The 24,128-nt window shown below is 47.9% G+C and overlaps 1 protein-coding gene across 3 annotated transcripts; it reads right to left on the bottom strand.

Moving 5' to 3' along the window:
• Positions 1-1,423: 1,423 nt before the first annotated feature.
• Positions 1,424-22,485, bottom strand: LOC140426721 (uncharacterized). 3 transcript variants are annotated; one of them, XM_072511819.1, is made up of 5 exons: positions 22,296-22,485; positions 18,731-19,483; positions 17,102-17,287; positions 12,547-12,676; positions 1,424-3,586 (listed from the first exon to the last, which is right to left on the bottom strand). In XM_072511819.1, the coding sequence occupies exons 2-5, from the start codon at positions 19,004-19,006 to the stop codon at positions 2,700-2,702; spliced, it is 1,479 nt and encodes a 492-aa protein (XP_072367920.1). In that variant the 5' UTR covers positions 19,007-19,483; positions 22,296-22,485; the 3' UTR covers positions 1,424-2,699. The 3 variants fall into 3 exon arrangements, with proteins under 3 accessions (XP_072367920.1, XP_072367918.1, XP_072367919.1); XM_072511817.1 differs by having other exon boundaries at positions 16,850-17,287; positions 22,296-22,483; XM_072511818.1 differs by lacking the exon at positions 22,296-22,485 and adding an exon at positions 20,897-21,140 and having other exon boundaries at positions 16,850-17,287.
• Positions 22,486-24,128: the final 1,643 nt, after the last annotated feature.

The raw sequence follows: 24,128 nt of genomic DNA on the forward strand, positions 1-24,128 counted from the left end.
GATTGGAGAGTTGGGCGGGGAAATGGCAGATGGAGTTAAATCCGGGCAAGTGCGAGGTGATGCATTTTGGAAGATCCAATTCAAGAGCGAACTATACGGTAAATGAAAAAGCCCTGGGAAAAATTGATGTACAGAGATCTGGGTGTTCCGGTCCATTGTACCCTGAAGGTGGCTGCGCAGGTCGATAGAGTGGTCAAGAAGTCATACGGCATGTTTTCCTTCATCGGAAGGGGTATTGAGTACAAGGGATGGCAGGTCATGTTACAGTTGTATAAGACTGGTTCGGCCACATTTGGAATACTGCGTACAGTTTTGGTCGCCACATTACCAAAAGGATGTGGGTGCTTTGGAGAAGGTGCAGAGGAGGTTCACCAGGATGTTGCCTGGTATGGAGGGCGCTTGCAATGAAGAGAGGTTGTGTAGATTAGGATTATTTTCATTAGAAAGACGGAGGTTGAGGGGGGACCTCATTGAGGTCTACAAAATCATGAGAGGTATAGACAGGGTGGCTAGCAAGAAGCTTTTTTCCCCAGAGTGGGGGACTCAATTACTAGGGGTCATGAGTTCAAGGTGAGAGGGGAAAAGTTTAAGGGAGATATGCATGGAAAGTTCTTTTACGCAGAGGGTGGTGGGTGCCTGGAAAGCATTGCCGGCGAAGGTGGTAGAGGCGGGCACGATAGCGTCATTTTAAGATGTATCTAGACAGATACATGAATGGGCAGGGAGCAGAGGGATACAGATCTTTAGAAAACAGGCGACAGTTTTAGATAGAGGATCTGGATCGGCGCAGGCTTGGAGGACAGAAGGGCCTGTTCCTGTGCTGTAATTTTTCTTTGTTCCTTGTTCTTATAAAACCCTGGTTAGACCAACTTGGAATATTGTGTCCTGCTCTGGTCGCCTCATTCTAGGGAGGATGTGGACTTTGGAGCGGGTGCAGAGATTTACCAGGATGCTGTCTGGACTGAAGGGCATGTCCAATGAAGAAAGGTTGACGGAGCTAAGGCTTTTCTCACTGGAGCGAAGAAGGTAGAGAGGTGACATAATAGAGGTGTACAAGGTGATGAGAGGCATGGACAGAGTGGATAGCCAGAGACATTTCCCCGGGCAGAAATGGCTGTCACGAGGGGACATAATTTGAAGGTGATTGGAGGAAGGTATAGGGGAGATGTCAGAGGCAGGTTCTTTACACAGAGAATGGTGAGTGTGTGGAATGCACTGCCACCGGAGGTGGTGGAGTCAGAGTCATTAGGGACATTTAAGCGACTCTTGGACAGGCACATGGGCAGCAGTAAATTGAAGGGGTGCAGGTTAGGTTGATCTTAGATTAGGATAAATGGTCGGCACAACATCATGGGCCGAAGGGCCTGTACTGTTCTGTGTTCTATTAGTGAACAAGCTGGGGTTTTACGACAATTGACAATGGTTTCACGGTCATCATTAGGCTTTTAATTAAAATTTTACCATCTGGCATGGTGGGATTCGAACCTGGATCCACAGTGACAGTACCACCACTTCACCGCCTCCCAATAATGGATGGTGATAATGTGAGATTTGTCATGCAACACTGATCCAGTCTTGTGTCAACAGCATGAAAGGCAATCATTTTAAAACTCCAATCAGTTTCTTCAAAGAGTCAAAGTTCAAGTGTTAAATTTCTTTTGAGCCTAACAACTTTCTGACAGTTTATCTTGACATTTTTGGCAATTTTTGAAGAATAAAGGGATTAAGGGTTATGGTGTTCGGGCCGGAAAGTGGAGCTGAGTCCACAAACGATCAGCCATGATCTCATTGAATGGCGGAGCAGGCTCGAGGGGCCAGATGGCCTACTCCTGCTCCTAGTTCTTATGTTCTTGACAGTTCCAATGAGCTCTCAGTTCCAATGGATTAATGCACTTTATACACACATTCACCCCTACTTTTTGTATTCCTAGAGAACATTTTACTTTTCCCGGAGTGCAACTTACCTGCCGCAAAGATGTGTGGCAACCATATCCAAAGGAGTACCTTTCTACTCCACAAGGGTACCCAATTTATCTATCCAAATGAATCAATGGATTTCAGTCCAGCACCTACTGGGTCAAATCTTTCAGACACCTCTCAGCCAAAACCACATAAGTGGAGGCAGCTGCTGATTTCTCTGGACAGCTGCCTCAGTGACATGCAAACCCTGACCCTGTCCATTCCTGGCCTCATGAAAATGGGCAGTGCTGTTATTGTGGGGGACGGACTTCCACATTCGGGGCTCTTCGGTCATTGGCCTCATGGTGGAGGCTTTCTGTCATGGCAAAAACCCAGACCAAAAAGACAGAAAGGTATTCTTCATGATAGAGGAGGCAGAATAATGTGATAGAGGAGGCAGTGAATCATAGAATTTACAGTGCAGAAGGAGGCCTTTCGGCCCATCGGATTTGCACCGACCCTCGGAAAGAGCACCTCATTTAAGCCCACACCTCCACCCCATCCCCGTAACCCCACCTAACCGTTTGGACACTAAGGGCAATTTAGCACAGCCTATCCACCTAACCTGCACATCTTTGGGCTGTGGGAGGAAACCAAAGCACCCGGAGGAAACCCACGCACACACGGGCAGAAAGTGCAAACTCCACACAGTCACCCGAGGCTGAAATTGAACCTGGGATGTGAGGCAGCAGTGCTAACCACTGTGCCACCGTCCAACACCAGTGTTGGAGGCAGGGACCCTAATTTCTTGTGCACCTTCCCCGTCCCCGTGACAGGATCTCCCCAGTGTTAAAGGCACGTCCAGCAGCCGATGCCTCAGCATTGGGCTGCTGCTGGCCAGAAGGTGCAGGCGCTTCAATCTGACACAGAATCTGTCTCATTCCATTCAAAGTTTCATTGCTTCTTCTCAGAAGCTGACAAAGAACCTCATTCTGCTGCTGAAGAATCTCATTCTGCTGCTGAAGAATCTCATTGTTTCTTTGTAGATGCTGGTCTCGAATCTCATTCTGCTGTCTCAGAACATTATTGTGCCACTGTAGAATCACATTGTTTCTTTGTAGATGATGCTGAAGAATCTCATTGTTTCTTTGTAGATGCTGCTGAAGAATCTCATTGTGTCTTTGCAGATTGTGGCTAACATCCATCTTAAATTCAGTCAAAGTTTGATGAAGCAAGTTAGAAGTGGCCTGACGACTGTCTGTACTTTTAACCTTTTGCTGATGTAAGCGCTCAAGAAGTTTCAAATCATCTTCATTTTCTTCACCAGCAGCATGGGCCTGATGCATTCCATGTGCTCTTCTAGATTGCGGAGCTTCTACTCCCAAAGCTGCAGGTTCCTCACCTCCAGAGGCTTCGGAGTGCTTTCCCTCCACCACAGCAGCCAGAGCATCACAGGCCTCTTCCTTCACACAAGCCACAATATTTAACTTGAACTCATCAACATTTGCCTTCAAATCAGACATCTTCCCCTCCTGACATTCGTCTCCCTCCTCCACTGCAGCTGCCATTCCACATTGCTGTGAGGTATTCACCTCTATCCCTTCCTCATCACCTGTTTCAGAAATCTTGAACACTGCTGCCAGCTCTCCTCCTTCACCATCTGATGTGCCCATGGACACCTGTGTATCTGTCACAGGCGGAAAATCACAATTATTATCACAGAGAAGAATCACAGAACAAGTGCAGAAAAGGCCCTTCGGCCATCGAATCTCCACCGCCGCATGAAAGACGCCTGATCTGCCAATCCTAATCCCATTTGCCAGCACTTGGCCAATAGCCTCGAATATTAAGACGTGTCAAATGCTCATCCAGGTACATTTTAAAGGATGTGAGGCAACCCACCTCTATCACCCCCCAGGCAATACGTTCCATCCTGTCACCATCCTCTGAGTAAAAATGTTTTTCCTCAGTTAAGGTGTTCGGGCCGGAAAATGGAGCTGAGTCCACAAAAGATCAGCCATGATCTCATTGAATGGCGGAGCAGGCTCGAGGGGCCAGATGGCCTACTCCTGCTCCTATTTCTTATGTTCTTATAAATCCCCCTGAACCTCCTGCCCCTCACCTTGAACTTGTTTCCCTTCGTAACTGACCTTGCAACTGAAGGGAACAGCTGCTCCCTATACACCATGTCCATGCCCTTCATAATTTTGTACACCTCGATCAGGTCGCAACTCAGTTTTCTCTGCTCCAGCGAAAACAATCCAAGCCTATCCAACCTCTCTTCATAACTTAAATGTTCCATCCCAGGCACCATCCTGGTGAAACGCCTCTGCATTCCTCCAGTGCAATCACACTCTTCCTACATAAAAGCAAATTACTGCGGATGCTGGAATCTGAAATGAAAGAAAAAATGCTGGAAAATCTCAGCAGGTCTGGCAGCACCTGTAGGGTGAGAAAAGAGCCAACGTTTCGAGTCCGATGACTCTTTGTCAAAGCTAACAGACAGAGAAAGTGGGAAATATTTATACTGTGGAGTGAGAACGAAAGATGAGTCATAGCCCCAGAAACCCAGGGAAACCGGGTGCTAATGGCCACAGAAACCAAGGGGAATGAATGCGAATGGCAGTCCCCAGAGAGAACAATAGATGTGAAAGGCCAAACAGCAGAGAAACTAACAGCTGAGGTTGAACTGTAGATGTGGGGGGATGGGAAGGGGGAAGCAAAGAGGAGAAAGGTTAAGGAAAGGTGGATAAGATTGGGAGGGGGTTAAATATATATTAAGACAGATAAAATGAAATGGGATGAAAACAAATGGGTCGAGATGGGGTAGAGCTGATCATCTGAAGTTGTTGAATTCGATGTTGAGACCGGAAGGCTGTAGCGTGTCTAACCGGAAAATGAGATGTTGTTCCTCCAGTTTGCGTTGAGCTTCACTGGAGCATTGCAACAGGCCAACATGTGGGCATGGGAGCAGGGTCTTTTGTTAAAATTGCAAGCAACGGGTCCTGAATGCGCACAGACCGAAGATGCTCAGCAAAGCGATCACCCAGTCTGTGTTTGGTCGCTCCGATATAGAGGAGACCACATTGGGAGCAGCGAATGCTGGAGAATTTGCGGTTCTCCAGTCCTCTGGCACCTCTCTGTGGCCAGAGAAGAATTAAAAATTTGGATCAGGAACCTGCAATCTCCTCCCTCGCCTCCCACAGCTACATAGAACATAGAAAAATATAGCACAGAACAGGCCCTTCGGCCCACAATGTTGTCCCGAACAAATTAATCTACACCCCATCATTCTACCGTAATCCACGTACCTATCCAATAGCCACTTGAAGGTCCCTAATGTTTTCAACTCAACTACTTCCACAGGCAGTGCATTCCATGCCCCCACTACCTCTGACATCCCCCCTATATCTTCCACCATTCACCTTAAATTTATGTCCCCTTGCAATGGTTTGTTCCACCTGGGGAAAAAGTCGCTGACTGTATACTCTTATCTATTCCCCTGATCATCTTATAAACCTCTATCAAGTCGCCCGTCATCCTTCTCCGTTCTAATGAGAAAAGGCCTAGCACCCTCAACCTTTCCTCGTAAGACCTACTCTCCATTCCAGATAACATCCTGGTAAATCTCCTTTGTACCTTTTCCAAAGCTTCCACATCCTTCCTAAAATGAGGCGACCAGAACTGCACACAGTACTCCAAATGTGGCCGTACCAAGGTTTAGTACAGCTGCATCATCACCTCACGGCTCTTAAATTCAATCCCTCTGCTAACGAACGCTAGCACACCATAGGCCTTCTTCACAGCTCTATCCACTTGAGTGGCAACTCTCTGCTCCTCCACATTGCCAAGAACCCTACCGTTAACCCTGTATTCTGCATTCATATTTGTCCTTCAAAAATGGACAACCTCACACTTTTCAGGGTTAAACTCCATCTGCCACTTCTCAGCCCAGCTCTGCATCCTATCTATGTCTCTTTGCAGCCGACAACAGCCCTCCTCACTATCCACAACTCCACCAATCTTCGTATTGTCTGCAAATTTACTGACCCACCCTTCAACTCCCTCATCCAAGTTATTAATGAAAATCACAAACAGCAGAGGACCCAGAACTGATCCCTGCGGTACGCCACTGGTAACTGGGCTCCAGGCCGATTATTTGCCATCCACCACCACTCTCTGACTTCTATCGGTTGGCCAGTTCATTATCCAACTGGCCAAATTTCCCACTATCCCATGCCTCCTGACTTTCTGCATAAGCCTACCATGGGGAACCTTATCAAATGCCTTACTAAAATTCATGTACACTACATCCACTGCTTTGGATGAATGTCGGATCATTCGGGAGGCAGAGGTGGTCATAGATAGAAGCTTCAGGGATGTAGTTACTCCGAAGAATGAAGATATATGGGTGACGGTGAGAGGGGCTGGGAGGAAGCAGTCAGTACAGGGATCCCCTGTGGTCGTTCCCCTTAGTGACAAGTATACCGCTTTAGATACTGGTGGGGGAGGGGAATTACCAGGGGTAAGCCATAGGGTACAGGTCTCTGGCACAGAGTCTGTCCCTGTTGCTCAGAAGGGAAGCGGGGAGAGGAGTAGAGCATTAGTCATTGGAGACTCCATTATTAGGGGGATAGATAGGAGATTCTGTGGGAACGAGAGACTCGCGGTTGGTGTGTTGCCTCCCAGGTGCCAGGGACCTTGATGTCTCGGATCGTGTTTTCGGGATCCTTAAGGGGGAGGGGGAGCAGCCCCAAGTCGTGATCCACATAGGCACCAACGACATAGGTAGGAAAAGGGATAGGGATGTAAGGCAGGAATTCAGGGAGCTAGGGTGGAACCTTAGAGCTAGAACAGTTATTATCTCTGGGCTGTTACTCATGCCACGTAGTAGCGAGACGAGGAATAGGGAGAGAGAGGAGTTGAACACGTGGCTACAGGGATGGTGCAAGAGGGAGGGTTTCAGATGCCTGGATAATTGGGGCTCATTCTGGGGTAGGTGGGACCTCTACAAACGGGATGGTCGACACCTGGACCAGAGGGGTACCAATATTCTCGGGGGGAAATTTGCGAATGCTCTTCGGGAGGGTTTAAACTAATTCAGCAGGGGGTTGGGAATCTGAATTGTAGCTCCAGTATACAGGAGGTTGAGAGTAGTGAGGTCATGAGTAAGGTTTCAAGGTTGCAGGAGTGTACTGGCAGGCAGGAAGGTGGTTTAAAGTGTGTCTTCTTCAATGCCAGGAGCATCCGGAATAAGGTGGGTGAACTTGCTGCATGGGTTGGTACCTGGGACTTCGATGTTGTGGCCATTTCGGAGACATGGATAGAGCAGGGACAGGAATGGTTGTTGCAGGAACTGGGGTTTAGATATTTCAGTAAGCTCAGGGAAGGTGGTAAAAGATTGGGGGAAAGGTGGCATTGTTAGTCAAGGACAGTATTACGGTGGCAGGAAGGACGTTTGATGAGGACTCGTCTACTGAGGTAGTATGGACTAAGGTTAGATACAGGAAAGGAGAGGTCACCCTATTGGGAGTTTTCTATAGGCCTCCTAAAAGTTCCAGAGATGTAGAGGAGAGGATTGCAAAGATGATTCTGGATAGGAGCAAAAGTAACAGGAGTTGTTATGGGGGACTTTAACTTTCCAAATATTGACTGGTAACACTATGGTTCGAGTACTTTATAGAATCATAGAAGTTTACAGCATGGAAACAGGCCCTTCGGCCCAACCAGTCCATGCCGCCCAGTTTTTACCATTAAGCTAGTCCCAGTTGCCCGCACTTGGCCCATAACCCTCTATACCCATCTTACCCATGTAACTATCTAAATGCTTTTTAAAAGACACAATTGTACCCGCCTCTACTACTACCTCTGGCAGCACATTCCAGACACTCACTACCCTCTGAGTGAAGAAATTGCCCCTCTGGGCCCTTCTGAATCTCTCCCCTCTCACCTTAAACCTATGCCCTCTAGTTTTAGACTCCCCTACCTTTGGGAAAAGATGTTGACTATCTACCTTGTCTATGCCCCTCATTATTTTATAGACCTCTATAAGATCACCTCTAAGCCTCCTACGCTCCAGGGAAAAAAGTCCCAGTCTATCCAGGCTCTCCTTATAACTCAAACCATCAAGTCCCGGTAACATCCTAGTAAATCTTTTTAGATGGGTCCGTTTTTGTCCAATGTGTGTAGGAGGGCTTCCTGACACAGTATATAGATAGGTCAACAAGAGGCGAGGCCACATTGGATTTGGTACTGGGTAATGAACCAGGACAGGTGTTAGATTTGAAGGTAGGTGAGCACTTTGGTGAAAGTGACCACAATTCGGTTACGTTTACTTTAGCGATGGAAAAGGATAGGTATATACCGCAGGGCAAGAGTTAAAGCTGGGGGAAAGGCAATTATGATGCGATGAGGCAAGACTTACGATGCATAGGATGGGGAAGGAAACGGCATGGGATGGGCACAATTGAAATGTGGAGCTTGTACAAGGAACAGCAACTGCGTGTCCTTGATAAGTATGTCCCTGTCAGGCAGGGAGGATGTGGTCGAGCGTGAGAACCATGGTTTACTAAAGTAGTTGAATCACTTGTCAAGAGGAAGAAGGAGGCTCATGTAAAGATGAGACATGAAGGTTCAGTTAGGGCGCTCGAGAGTTACAAGTTAGCTAGTAAGGACCTAAAGAAGAGCCAGGAGGGGACATGAGAAGTCTTTGGCAGGTAGGATCAAGGATAATCCTAAAGCTTTCTCTAGATATGTCATGAATAAACGAATGACTAGGGTAAAAGTAGGGCCACATTGGACAAAAGGACAGTAGTGGGAAGTCACTACTTCCGTGGAGTCCGAGGAGATAGGAGAGGTGCTAAATGAATATTGTTCGTCCGTATTCACACAGGAAAAAGACAATGTTGTCGAGGAGAATACTGAGATTCAGGCTACTAGACTAGAAGGGCTTGAGGTTCATAAGGAGGAGGTGTTAGCAATTCTGGAAAGTGTGAAAATAGATAAGTCCCCTGGGCCGGATGGGATTTATCCTAGGATTCTCTGGGAAGCTAGGGAGAAGATTGCTGAGCCTTTGATCTTTAAGTCATCTTTGTCTACAGGAATAGTGCCAGAAGACTGGAGGATAGCAAATGTTTTCCCCTTGTTCAAGAAGGGGAGTAGAGACAACCCCGGTAACTATAGACCAGTGAGCCTTACTTCTGTTGTGGACAAAGTCTTGGAAAGGTTTATAAGAGATAGGATTTATAATCATCTAGAAAGGAATAATTTGATTAGGGATAGTCAACACGATTTTGTGAAGGGTAGGTCGTGCCTCACAAACCTTATTGAGTTCTTTGAGAACGTGACCAAACAGGTGGATGAGGGTAAAGCAGTTGACGTGGTGTATATGGATTTCAGTAAAGCGTTTGATAAGGTTCCCCACGGTAGGCTACTGCAGAAAATACGGAGGCATGGGATTCAGGGTGATTTAGCAATTTGGATCAGAAATTGGCTAGCTGGATGAAGACAAAGGGCGGTGGTTGATGGGAAATGTTCAGATTGGAGTCCAGTGGTGTACCACAAGGATCTGTTTTGGGGCCACTGCTGTTTGTCATTTTTATAAATTACCTGGAGGAGGGCGTAGAAGGATTTGTGAGTAAATTTGCAGATGACACTAAAGTCGGTGGAGTTGTGGACAGTGCGGAAGGATGTTGCAGATTACAGAGGGACATAGATAAGCTGCAGAGCTGGGCTGAGAGGTGGCAAATGGAGTTTAATGCAGAAAAGTGTGAGATGATTCATTTTGGAAGGAATAACAGGAAGACAGAGTACTGGGCTAATGGTAAGATTCTTGGCAGTGTGGATGAGCAGAGAGATCGCGGTGTCCATGTACATAGATCCCTGAAAGTTGCCACCCAGGTTGAGAGGGTTGTTAAGAAGGTGTACGGTGTGTTAGCTTTTATTGGTAGAGGGATTGAGTTTCGGAGCCATGAGGTCACGTTGCAGCTGTACAAAACTCTGGTGCGGCCGCATTTGGAGTATTGCGTGCAATTCTGGTCGCCGCATTATAGGAAGGATGTGGAAGCATTGGAAAGGGTGCAGAGGAGATTTACCAGAATGTTGCGAGGTATGGAGGGAAGGTCTTATGAGGAAAGACTGAGGGACTTGAGGCTGTTTTCGTTAGTGAGAAGAAGGTTAAGAGGTGACTTAATTGAGGCATACAAGATGATCAGAGGATTAGATAGGGTGGACAGTGAGAGCCTTTTTCCTCGGATGGTGATGTCTAGCACGAGGGGACATACCTTTAAATTGAGGGGAGATAGATATAAGACAGATGTCAGAGGTAGATTCTTTACTCAGAGAGTAGTAAGGGCGTGGAATGCCCTGCCTGCAACAGTAGTGGACTCGCCAACACTAAGGGCATTCAAATGGTCATTGGATAGACATATGGACGATAAGGGAATAGTGTAGATGGGTTTTAGAGTGGTTTCACAGGTCGGCGCAACATCGAGGGCCGATGGGCCTGTACTGCGCTGTAATGTTCTATGTAATGCATTTTGGTAGGCCTAACATACTGTAAATGGCAAAACTCTTAGGAATATAGTAAGTCAGACAGATCTGGGTATGCATGTCCACAGATCTTTGAAGGTGGCAACACAAGTGGACAAGGTCATCAAGAAAGCATATGGAATGCTTGCCTTAATTGGACGGGACATCGAGTATAAAAACTGGCAAGTCATGCTACAGTTGTACAGAACCTTGGTGAGGTGTCACTTGGAATATTGCGCACAATTCTGGTTGCCACACTACTAGAAGGATGTGGAGGCTTTGGAGAGGGTGGAGGAGGTTTACTCGGATGTTACCTAGTCTGGAGGGTGTTAGCTATGGGGAGAGGCTGAATAGATTTGGACTGTTTTCATTCGAAAGACGGCGGTTGAGGTGTGACCTGTTAGAAGTCCACAAGATTATGAGGGGCATGGATAGAGTGGATGGGCTGGCACTCTTTCCCAGGCTGGAGGGGTCAGTCGCCAGGGGGCATAGGTTCAAGGTCCGTGGGGCAAAGTTTAGAGGAGATGTGCGAGGCAGGTTTTTTACGCAGAGGGTGGCGAGTGCCTGGAAGGCATTGGCAGGGTAGGTTGTGGAAGCAGATACATTAACGGTGTTCAAAAGGCATCTTGACAAACACATAGATAGGATGGGTAAAGAGGGATACAGCACAAGGAAGTGCTGAGGGTTTTGGCAAAGGTTGGTATCATGACTGGTCCAGGCTTGGAGGGCCGAAGGGCCTGTTCCTGTGCTGCATTGTTCTTTGTCTTACTCTCCTTATCTTTTGACATGTAAATTAACTCTCGTCTTGATGGTCCAAACACTCATCCCCACTGTCTCACTAATAGAAGATAGAGAGTTGGGATATGAGGGGCATTTTCAGGATGGCAACCTTTAAGTAGTGGAGTGCCACAGGAATCAGTGTTGGGGTGATAATTATTTGCAATATATATTCATGACTTGGATGAGGGAAATGAATGCACAATTGCCAAGTTTGCAGATGACACAAAAATAGATGGGAAGGCAAATGTTAAGTATGACACAAAAATTCTGCAGAGGGATACAGACAGGTTAAGTGAGTGGGCAAAAAGGCGGCACGTGGTTAGCACTGGGACTATGCGCTGAGGACCCGGGTTCGAATCCCGGCCCTGGGTCGCTGTCTGTGTGTGGAGTTTGCACATTCTCCCTGTGTCTGCGTGGGTTTCACCCCCACAACCCAAAGATGTGCAGGTTAGGTGGATTGGCCACGCTAAATTGCCCCTTAATTGGAAAAAAATAATTTTAAAAAAGTGAGCAGGCAAAACCTTGGCAGATGGATTATGATGTAGGAAAGTGAGAAGTAATGCACTTTGGCAGGAAGAATAAAGGAGCTGAATATTATTAAAATAGAGAAAGACTGCAGAAAGCTGCAGCACAGAGGGATTTGGAGGGTCCTCGTGTATAAATCACAAAAGCTAGCATGCAAGTTCAGCAGGTAATTGGGAAGGCAAATGGAATATTGACCATTATTTTAAAGTGAATGGAGTACAAAAATAAGGAAGCCATGCTAAAACTATACAAGGCATGAGTTAGACCACACCTATAATATTGTGAAAGTTTTGGTCCCCTTATCTAAGGAAAGATTGGAGGCAATCCAAAGAAGGTTCATTAGGTTGATCCCGGGCATGAAGGGATGAGGAGAGGTTGAGCAAGTTGGGACTCATTGAAGTTTAGACGAATGAGAGGTGACCTTGAGACTTACAGGATTCTCAAGGGGCTTGACAGTACAGATACTGAGAGGATGTTTCCACTTGTGGGAAAGTCTAGGACCAGAAGGGATAATCTGAGTAAGGGGTCGTCCATTTAAGACAGCGATGAGGAGGAATTTCTTCTCAGAGGGTAGTGAGTCGGTGGAACTATTTACTGCAGAGGGTTGTAGATACTGGATTAAGTATGTTCAAGGCTGAGATGGACAAATTTTTAATCAGTAAGGAAATCAAAATTTATGGGGATAAAGCAGGAAAGTGGAGTTGAGGGTTATTGCATCAGATCAGTCATGATCTCATTGAATGGGAAAGCCGACTTGATGGGCCAAATGGCTGACATCCGCTCCTATGTGTTATGGTCTTATATATGATCCACCATTGGTTATCGTGGGTATGGAGAGGTCAAACAGATTCCTCATGAACTCCTCCTGTTCCGTCAGCTCCTTGATGTACGGAACCTGCCCTCCAGTCAACGGGTGCTCCTGGGCATTCAGGGCTAGCTCTCCCTAAAGGAAGAAATGAAAAAGAAATCATGATCCAGACTTTGCTGTGCTGTCTCTTGACACATTTTCCAAGTGCTGGAGACAGCTTTCAGCCTGCACCCAGGGGGATTTAGATTATAGATAACATTTATGACAAAGTCAAAGCCATAGAGGTTTACAGCAAGAAAACAGGCCCTTTGCCCCAACTTGTCCATGTCGCCTAGTTTTTAACCACTAAGCTAGTCTCAATTGCCCACATTTAGCCCATATCCCTCTGGATAAGAGCGAAAGTAACAGGGTAGTTATTATGGGAGACTTTAACTTTCCAAATATTGACTGGAAAAGATATAGTTCGAGTACAATAGATGGGTCGTTTTTTGTACAGTGTGTGCAGGAGGGTTTCCTGAAACAATATGTTGACAGGCCAACAAGAGGCGAGGCCACGTTGGATTTGGTTTTGGGTAATGAACCAGGCCAGGTGTTGGATTTGGAGGTAGGAGAGCACTTTGGGGACAGTGACCACAATTCGGTGACGTTTACGTTAATGATGGAAAGGGATAAGTATACACCGCAGGGCAAGAGTTATAGCTGGGGGAAGGGCAATTATGATGCCATTAGACGTGACTTGGGGGGGGATAAGGTGGAGAAGTAGGCAGCAAGTGTTGGGCACACTGGATAAGTGGGGCTTGTTCAAGGATCAGCTACTGCGTGTTCTTGATAAGTATGTACCGGTCAGGCAGGGAGGAAGGCGTCGAGCGAGGGAACCGTGGTTTACCAAGGAAGTGGAATCTCTTGTTAAGAGGAAGAAGGAGGCCTATGTGAAGATGAGGTGTGAAGTTTTGGTTGGGGCGATGGATAGTTACAAGGTAGCGAGGAAGGATCTAAATAGAGAGCTAAGACGAGCAAGGAGGGGACATGAGAAGTATTTGGCAGGAAGGATCAAGGAAAACCCAAAAGCTTTCTATAGGTATGTCAGGAATAAGCGAATGACTAGGGAAAGAGTAGGACCAGTCAAGGACAGGGATGGGAAATTGTGTGTGGAGTCTGAAGAGATAGGCGAGATACTAAATGAATATTTTTCGTCAGTATTCACTCAGGAAAAAGATAACGTTGTGGAGGAGAATGCTGAGCCCCAGGCTAATAGAATAGATGGCATTGAGGTACGTAGGGAAGAGGTGTTGGCAATTCTGGACAGGCTGAAAATAGATAAGTCCCCGGGACCTGATGGGATTTATCCTAGGATTCTCTGGGAGGCCAGGGAAGAGATTGCTGGACCTTTGGCTTTGATTTTTATGTCATCATTGGCTACAGGAATAATGCCAGAGGACTGGAGGACAGCAAATGTGGTCCCTTTGTTCAAAAAGGGGAGCAGAGACAACCCCGGCAACTATAGACCGGTGAGCCTCACGTCTGTAGTGGGTAAAGTCTTGGATGGGAGGGTGGTGGTTGATGGGAAATGTTCAGAATGGAGTACAGTCACAAGTGGAGTACCACAAGGATCTGTTCTGGGGCCGTTGCTGTTTGTCATTTTTATCAATGACCTAGAGGAAGGCGCAGAAGGGTGGGTGAGTAAATTTGCAGACGATACTAAAGTCGGTGGTGTTGTCGATAGTGTGGAAGGATGTAGCAGGTTACAGAGGGATATAGATAAGCTGCAGAGCTGGGCTGAGAGGTGGCAAATGGAGTTTAATGTAGAGAAGTGTGAGGTGATTCACTTTGGAAGGAATAACAGGAATGCGGAATATTTGGCTAATGGTAAAGTTCTTGAAAGTGTGGATGAGCAGAGGGACCTAGGTGTCCATGTACATAGATCCCTGAAAGTTGCCACCCAGGTTGATAGGGTTGTGAAGAAGGCCTATGGAGTGTTGGCCTTTATTGGTAGAGGGATTGAGTTCCGGAGTCGGGAGTTTATGTTGCAGCTGTACAGAACTCTGGTATGGCCGCATTTGGAGTATTGCGTACAGTTCTGGTCACCGCATTATAGGAAGGACGTGGAGGCTTTGGAGCGGGTGCAGAGGAGATTTACCAGGATGTTGCCTGGTATGGAGGGAAAATCTTATGAGGAAAGGCTGATGGACTTGAGGTTGTTTTCGTTGGAGAGAAGAAGGTTAAGAGGAGACTTAATAGAGGCATACAAAATGATCAGGGGGTTGGATAGGGTGGACAGTGAGAGCCTTCTCCCGCGGATGGAAATGGCTGGCACGAGGGGACATAACTTTAAACTGAGGGGTAAAAGATATAGGATAGAGGTCAGAGGTAGGTTCTTTACGCAAAGAGTAGTGAGGCCGTGGAATGCCCTACCTGCTACAGTAGTGAACTCGCCAACATTGAGGGCATTTAAAAGTTTATTGGATAAACATATGGATGATAATGGCATTGTGTAGGTTAGATGGCTTTTGTTTCGGTGCAACATCGTGGGCCGAAGGGCCTGTACTGCGCTGTATTGTTCTATGTTCTATGTTCTATACCCATCTTTCTCATATAACTGTCAAAATGCTTTTTAAAAGACAAAATTGTACCCGCTTTTCAACATTCCCAACATTAACTTGGACAGTCATTGTGTGAAGGGCTTAGATGGAGCAGAGTATCTCTGCTCGGGAACCCACAATTTCCTGCCCAGCCTCCCACAACATCCTGGGATACATTTCATCAGGTCCTGGGGATTTATCTACCTTGATGTGCTTTAAGACTTCCAGCACCTCCTTCCCTGTAATATTTACACTCCTCAAGACATCACTATTTATTTCCCCAAGTTCCCGAACACCCATGCCTTTCTCAACAGTAAATACTGATGAGAAATATTTATTTAGGATCGCACTCATCTCTTGTGGATCCGCACATAGATGACCTTGTAGATCCTTAAAAGGCCCTACATTCTCCCTAGTTACTCTTTTGCCCTTTATGTATTTGTAGAATCTCTTTGGATTCTCCTTTGCCTTATCTGCCAAAGTAATCTCGTGTCTCCTTTTTGCCCTCCTGATTTCTCTCTTAACTCTACTCCGACAACCTCTATACTCTTCAAGGGGTCCACTTGATCCCAGCTGCTGATGCATGTCATATGCTTCCTTCTTTTGGACCAGGGCCTCAATATTCCAAGTCATCCAGGATTCCCTACTTCTACTATCCTTGCCCTTCACTCTAAAAGTAATGTGCTTACCCTGAACCCTAGTTAACTGATTTTTGAAAGCCTCACACTTACCAGCCGTCCCTTTGCCTCCCAACAGACGACCCCCCCCCCCCCAAACAATGTTTGCAAGTTCCTTCGGCCTTGCCTCAATTTAGAATTTTAACTTTTGGGCCAGACCTATCATTCCCCATAGCCATCTTAAAACAAATGGAATTATGGTCAATGATCCCAAAGTGATCCCTCACTAACATTTCTGTCACCTGCCCTTCCTTATTTCCCAAGAGGAGGTTAAGTTTTGCCCCCCCCCCTCTAGTCGGGCCATCCACATACTGAATGAGAAATTCCTCCCGAATACACTCAACAAAATTTGTTCCATCCAAGCACCGAATACTATGGTTATCCCAGTCAATGTTGGGAAAGTTAAAGTCCCCAACTATTACCACCCTATATTTCTTGCAGCTATCTGTAATCTTCTTCCATATTTGCTCCTCAATTTCCTGTTGACTATTTGAGGGCCATCTCCAAGACAACTGCATTTTACAAAACCTCATAAAATTAGTGAAGAAACATTTGTGATTTCTATCCTTTCAACTCAAAAACTATGATTTAAAGTTCAAAAATTAACATATATATGCATTTAATATTCAGATATTGCTCTCTTGTCCATCGTCAGGAAACTTGTGCACAAGCAGCAGCTTCTATACATATTGATATCTTCTTTTGATGATGTCTGCCGATCCGGTCAAAGGTTAATTTGACCTTTTTAAAACAACTGGACTGATGGTGAAGAGGTTGGAGGCAGGCAGTGCTTTGGAAGGACAGCTCCCCTGTGAGTACTGGAGGGTAAACAACTTTCACAACTTTCAGTGTAAGCTGCAGTGTGAATGCGCTGGTATCTGTGGAGGTCGATGACTGTGAGAATGAATTGTCGCACATCTCGCATATGAATGACTTGTCTCCTTTGTGAATGCGTTGCATTGTGCAGAGGGAAGCAATGATTTGTCACATAGCGTACATGTGAAGCTGGTGTATGCAGAAGCCAGTGAGTCCAAGAATAATTAGCCTCATACCTTGCATGGGTAGGGTTTCTTTCCTGTTTGAACGCGTTGGTGCTGATGAAGGGTAGATGTGCACGAGAATGCTTTGTCGCACACCTCGTACATGAAGGGTTTCTCCCCTTTGTGAATGCGTTCGTGTCCACGAAGATGCGATAACTGCGAGAATGATTTGTCACACACCTTGCACCTAAAGGGCTTCTCTCCCGTGTGAATGCGTTGATGTGCACGGAGGTTCGATAACTTAGAGAATGATTTGTCACACACCTTGCACCTGAAGGGCTTCTCTCCTGTGTGAATGCGTTGGTGTTCACGGAGGGTCGATGACACTGAGAATGATTTGTCACACACCTTGCACCTGAAGGGCTTCTCTCCTGTGTGAATGCGCTGGTGTACACGAAGCATCGATGACTGTGAGAATGATTTGTCACACACCTCACATGTGAATGGTTGCTTTATGGAAAAGAAGAATTGAAAATGAAACAGAAATCATGATCCAGACTTTGCTGTGTTGTCTTGTGACACATTTTCTGAGCGCTGGAGATAGTTTTCAGCCTGCATCCAAGGGGGCTTTATTAGAGATAATGGGCTGGATTCTCCGATTTGGAGACTATGTCCCCACGCCGCCGTGAAAACGGTGACGTTTTATGCCAGGAAAACTGGCGCAAAACGGCCACTGATTCCCCGTTTTGCTGGGGGCTAGCAGGGAGGCAGCGTAGAGCACCCGGCTCTAGCTGCCGATATGGCCTGGAGAATTGCTGGGACTGTGCCTGCGCATGCGCACGGTGGTGGCCTGCAGCAGCCGCGCCGTGCTTCATGGCGGTTGCCTCTTGCGGACTCAGCCCGCGAAATAGTCCCCCCTTTTGGCCGGCTCACGCACCCTGGACTGCCCCACCACAGTGCCCCCAGCCCCGAATATGTCCACCCTTGCCTGCGGATCGGCCCTCCCCCAGCTGTGGCGACGCTGGACGGAGTCCGTAGTCGCTGCGTTGAGTTCCCGACAGGTGAGACCATGAGAGACCCACACCATCGGGAACACAGCTGGTCGGGAACAGAGCATCGCAGGGCGGGCCTCAGTCAACATACGGACGCCGTGGATACGGTGTACACGCTTTTCAGGGGTGGAGCATCGCGAAAGCGGCGCTGCCCCCGATTTCGGCGTTGCCCCCGATTTCGGCGTCATCGGGGATTCTCTGCCCTGTCGCCGAATGCGATTTCGGCATTGGGGATCGGAGAATCCAGCCCAATGTTTATGACAAAGTCAGAGCCATCTCCAAGGCATTTTACAAAACCTCATAAAATTACTAAAAAAACTTGTGATCTTTCTGTACTCTCGACTCAATAACTAAGAGTTAAGGTTTCAAAAATTAACATATAGATATTTAATATTTAGATATTGCCCTCTTGTCCATCGTATTGAAACTTGTGCATAAGCAGGAGCTTCTGTACATATGATGCCATCTTTTGATTATCTGGTCAAAGGTTAAATTGACCTTCTAGAAACGATTGGTGGGAGTGGTTGGAGACAGAGACTGCTCAGACAGATAGTACTTTGGAAGGACAGCTCCCCTGTGTGAGGACTGAAGGGTAAACAACATAGTGTAAGGGAGCAGGTGAGCCACAGTGTGAATGTGCTGGTGTCTGTGGGGGTCTGATGACTATGAGAATGATTTGTAACACATTTCGCCCGTAATGGTTTCTCACCAGTGTGTGCAGAAGGCTGATTGGTCTGAGAATGATTTGTTACAACCAACACATGTGAATGGTTTGTCTCCTATGTGAATGTATTGCTGTGCAAAGAGGAAATGAGACACTGGGAACGATTTATCACATTCAATACATGTGAAGATGTCGGTGTACACAAGCTAATGAATCCAAGAATCATTTGTCACATACCTTACATAGGAAGGGTTTCTCCCCTGTGTGAATGCGTTGATGTTTACGGAGGGTCGATGCCTGCGAGAATGATTTGTCGCACACCCCGCATGTGAATTTCTCCCCTGTGTGAACTTGCTGGTGTTGACGGAGGTTCGATGCTTGTGAGAAGGACTTCTCACAAACATCACACCTGAAGGGTTTCTCCCCTGTGTGAATCACTTGGTGCCTCAGGAGCTTTGTAGAATTCACAAAACCTTTATCACAAACATCACACCTGAATCGTTTTTCTTCCATGTGTCTGCACTCTTGGTAACAGTAGTTGTAACAAATGCACCTCAGAAGATCTTATGTACCTGTATAGGTCCCGACACACACTTCAGACTGGAACAGCTCTCATCTGTAGGAATTAGTCAGTGGTTCATGAGGTTTGATGAGTGATTGAAGCTCTCACCTCACTTGGAGTCTACACACACTTACACCCAGCCTCACCCTAACCGACCAGCGACATGTGAAGTTTCAGAAAGGTTGGTTCTGATGGAAGGTTCCGTACCACTGCCCAGTTTCAGATCTGATTATATGTCAAAATCTCTCCTGACCCAACTGATTTCCAGATGATGGTTTCACTGCCCAACCTTCTCTGTTGAGCAATGCTGTGGAGGGACTGGATGTCTTCTCACAGTTGTGCAGTTGTTCCTTGGGTGATGGTCAGGATCTATCTGTGATGTCTATCCAATCTCTCTGTATTCTCTGGTATAGTGCAGTGCAATATTTCTGTAAAACAGGAAACGGAAACATGATTTCCTCCAACTCCCTCTCCTACAGGGGCTGTTTAGCACAGGGCTAAATCGCTGGCTTTGAAAGCAGCCTAAGGCAGGCCAGCAGCACGGTTCGATTCCCGTAACAGCCTCCCCGACCAGGCGCCGGAATGTGGCAACTAGGGGCTTTTCACAGTAACTTCATTTGAAGCCTACTTGTGACAATAAGTGATTTTCATTTTCCATTGCTGAAGGGGCTGACTCCTCAGTTAGAGACTGTTCCACAGTGACTGCCAGTCTGCTATTCCTGCTATCAGATACAAGTCCTTTCTTTTTCCCCACTTGACTGTCACACATCCTGTTTCCAGCAGTAGAATGACGAGGAGCAAACAACATGGCTATTTACTTTCCTCCGTCCATTCCTCATCTTCCCAGAAACTGAAAAAGATTCTGGCTGAGGGTAAAATGGGCTATACATTCATGATGAGCTCATGTTTTGTGTTCAAAGTCTAGTTTTACCCTTAGAGTGTATGTTTAACATAAAAGCACTCAGTAGAAATGTTAATTCAATGGAAATTTGAAATTTCTCACCTTGTTTTCCCAAATTATTTGAAAAGACATAGGGCAGGATATTTAAAAAAAAATTTAGAGTACCCAATTAATTTTTTTCAATTAAGGGGTAATTTAGCTTGGCCAATCCACCAACCCTGCACATCTTTGGGTTGCGGGGGTGAAACCCACGCAAACACGGGGAGAATGTGCAAACTCCACACGGACAGTGACCCAGAGCTGGGATCGAACCTGGGACCTCGGCGCTGTGAGGCAGCAATGCTAACCACTGCACCACCGTGCTGCCCTATACGGCAGGAAATTGGTGGCATGGTGGCACAATGGGTAGCACTTCTGCCTCACAGCGCTGGTGACCAGGGTCTTGGGTGACTGTATGGTGTTTGCACATTCTCCCCATGTTTGTGTGGGTTCCCTCCTGGTTCTCCTTCTATGGTCTACAGCTGTCCAGTTTAGGTGGATTGGCAATGCTAAATTTTCCCTTGGTGACTTAGGGCAGGGGTTGGACCTGGGTGGACTGCCCTTTTGGATGGTCGGTGCAGACTCGATGGGCCGAATGACTTCCTTCTGCACTGTAGGGATTCTATAATTCTGTGGATTCTATGAAGTGTTGGAAGCTGAGGAAAATGTTGCTTCAGTGCAGCTGATTGAAGGGTTCTGGTTTATCCTGGGAAATTAGACAGACTGCACTCACTCAGACTGCATATCCCAAATTCAGAAAGACACAGCACCGGGCAAAACTATCAAATCCAAGCCCAGGCTTTTGGGAAAGGCCCAGGCCTTCAGGTAAAATGTTTAAAGAAGACATTAAAAGACATTTGAATAAACGTGTCTCTGCCCCTGCCAGATAATTACACCTCACCTTCTCATATTCAGTAATGACCCATCAACAAAACTCAGCCTGTAAATCAGAAGGGAAAAGCTCCCAATAAACACTCAATATCCAACACAGTCAATCGAACAGTTCAGCACAAAGCACCGGGATCCCGGCGTGATGGAGTGGTGGCAACCACTCCGGCTTCGGGCCGCCCCAAAGGCCGGAGCTGGGGCGAAATTCTCCGGTATCGGCGCGATGTCCTCCGACCGGCGCCCAAAACGGCGCAAATCAGTCGGGCATCACGCCGCCCCAAAGGTGCGGAATGCTCCGCATCTTTGGGGGCCGAGCCCCAACCTTAAGGGGCTAGGCCCGCGCCGGACGAACTTCCGCCCCGCCAGCTGGCGGAAAAGGCCTTTGGTGCCCCGCTAGCTGGCGCGGAAATTACATCTCCGGGCGGCGCATGCGCGGGAGCACTAGCGGCCGCTGACGGCATTCCCGCGCATGCACAGTGGAGGGAGTCTCTTCCACCTCCGCCATGGTGGAGACCGTGGCGAAGGTGGAAGGAAAAGAGTGCCCCCACGGCACAGGCCTGCCCGCGGATCGGTGGGCCCCGATCGCGGGCCAGGCCACCGTGGGGGCACCCCACGGGGCCAGATCGCCCTGCACCCCCCCCAGGACCCGCCCGCACCGCCGGTAAGGTAGGTGTTTTAATCTACGCCGGCGGGACAGCCGTTTTAGCAGTGGGACTTCGGCCCATCCGGGCCAGAGAATCGCGGGGGGGGGGGGGGGGGGGCTGCCAACCAGCGCGCCGCGATTCCCGCCCCCGCCGAATCTCCAGTGCCAGAGAATTCGGCAACCGGCGGGGGCGGGATTCACACCAGCCCCCGGCGATTCTCCGACCCGGCAGGGGGGTCAGAGAATCTCGCCCGTGTTTCCGCTCCACCGGCTGGCGGGAAAGGCCTTTGGCGCCACGCCAGCTGGGGCCGAAAGGTCTTTGCCGGGCGTCGCAGTTCCGCGCATGCGCGGGAGCACCAGCTGACGTCATCCCCACACATGCGCAGGGGAGGGGGTTTTCACTATGGCGGAGGCAGAAAAAAAAGAGTGCCCCCACGGCGCACCCCCCCCCCCAGGACCCCGGAGCCCGCCCGCGCCCCGCCCTTCAAAAGGTGGTTTAATCCACGCCGGTGGGACAGGCATTCCACCGACTTCGGCCCGGATCTGGCGCGGTGCGATTCCCGTCCCCGCCGAATCTCTGGTGGCAGAGACTTCGGGACACGGCGGGGCCAGGATTCACACCAGCCCCCGGCAATTCTCCGACCCGTCCTGGGGGGGGGGGGGGGGGTTGGGGGGGGGGGGGGGGGGGGCGTCGGGGCGGGGGGGGGGGGGGGGGTGTCGGAGAATCCCGCCCCAGCTGGATAATTATAAATTCTGCTCCTTCACTCACCGTCTCCTGACTTGGTTTTCAGTCCCGACAGGAAATGAAGCAGCTGTGGGAGAGGAAGAGGAGAGAATGGGCAGAGTGGGTGGGCCTCTCTGATTGACGTCTCTCACAGACAATCCAAATATTTCTGGAATAACTGGAGTTTCCTGAAGCTTGGGAAACTGATGGTGAAACGGAGGTGACTTTGAGCAGCAGATCAGGTGGGGATTTAAACTTGGCATTGTCCCAGTAAAGCCTCACTTATTGCAGCTGCTGTCTCAGTTCCCCAGGTAAATGTTTAACAGAGATTTCCAGTGTGTGAATAGCATTCTTCATCCTCGGGAGGTTTTCAAACTGACAACATCAGTGTGGGAAGTGTAGCCTCGGATGTGTTTGACAGCAGATCAGAAGAAGACCCACAGCATCCAAGCAGTGATAACGTGCTGTGGTGGGATCAGCCCTTGCACAAGAGAGAGTGACACTGGAGGGAGGGACACAGGAGAGAGGGACACAGGAGAGAGAGGTCTGGAGAGAGTAGATTGGCCCACTGTACGGGGAGTGTCTATATTTCTGGCAGAGTGACTTGGTGACTCAGGGAGTGTGCTGGGGCTCATTGTGTGAGTACATGCCTCTGGTTCGATATCTTACAGCCCTACCCTGTCAAGAGGTCACCCTCTGTGGAGGTTCAGCTTCCCTCAGCTCCAATTTCTGAGACTCATTTAGCCCTTCCTGTTATTCTCCCAGGATGTCCTGGTCCATTTTCCTCTCCCAAGATGTCCCAATCCATTCTCCTCTCCAGGATATAAGCAAATTACTGCGGATGCTGGAATCTGAAACCAAAAAGAAAATGCTGGAAAATCTCAGCAGGTCTGGCAGCATCTGTAGGACACTAAGGGTCATCTGGACTCGAAACGTTAGCTCTTTTCTCTCCCTACAGATGCTGCCAGACATGCTGAGATTTTCCAGCATTTTCATTTTGGTTTCACCTCTCCAGGATATCCAGGTCTCTTCACTTCTCCTAGGATGTCCTGATTCATTCTCCTCTCCTGGGATGTCACAGCCCAAGGGAGTTGGTCTCTGAATGCCCAAAACCCCTGAGCGTAAGTTGAAGAATCATCTCAAACAAGCACAATCAGCAGATACTCACCACTCATTATTCCCATCTTGGGCCGTGGTCATTTCTGTGGCTGGTACCAGCTTTCTGGGTGATGTTTAATAAACCAGCTTTAAATATCGCAACATTCAATTGACACTTTATATCTAACTTACATTTTAAATTCTTGATACGGCCAATTTCAGTCAGATTACACAGGACAGTATAGGCCCTTCGGCCACGATGTTGTGCCGACCATTAATCCTAAACTAAGATCCTTGACTTCCTCACCAACAGACTGCAACCAGTCAGACTAGGCACCAGCACCTCCTCCACAATAGTCCTCAACACCGGAGCCCCGCAAGGATGTGTGCTCAGTCCTCTACTGTACTCTCTATACACACATGACTGTGTGGCAAGATTTAACTCCAACTCAACCTATAAGTTTGCGGATGATACGACTGGTGGGCCGTATCTCAAACAATGACAAATCAGACTACAGGAGGGAGATAAATCACTTGGTTGCATCTCAATGTTCTCTCTCTCAATGTTGGAAAGACCAAGGAACTGATCATCGACTTCAGGAAGCGTAGCTCGAAACACACTCCAGTCTGCATCAATGGCTCCGAAGTGTAGATGGTCGATAGCTTTAAGTTCCTGGGGGTCACCATCACCAACAGTCTGCCCTGGTCCACTCACGTTGATGCAACAGTCAAGAAAGCCCAACAACGTCTCTACTTCCTATGAAAGCTAAAGAAATTTGG

This window comes from Scyliorhinus torazame, chromosome 7, assembly GCF_047496885.1.
Source record: "Scyliorhinus torazame isolate Kashiwa2021f chromosome 7, sScyTor2.1, whole genome shotgun sequence".
Lineage (NCBI taxonomy): Eukaryota > Metazoa > Chordata > Chondrichthyes > Carcharhiniformes > Scyliorhinidae > Scyliorhinus > Scyliorhinus torazame.

Excerpts from the sequence above, each read along its gene's own strand:
- LOC140426721 (XM_072511817.1), bottom strand. The coding sequence starts at position 19,006 with ATGGAAGAAAAACGATTCAGGTGTGATGTTTGTGATAAAGGTTTTGTG. Across the intron at positions 17,288-18,730 it reads AGAAACCCTTCCTATGTAAG|CAACCATTCACATGTGAGGT; the intron begins GTATGTGACAAA and ends TTTTCCATAAAG. Across the intron at positions 3,587-12,546 it reads CATACCCACGATAACCAATG|ATACACAGGTGTCCATGGGC; the intron begins GTGGATCATATA and ends CGCCTGTGACAG.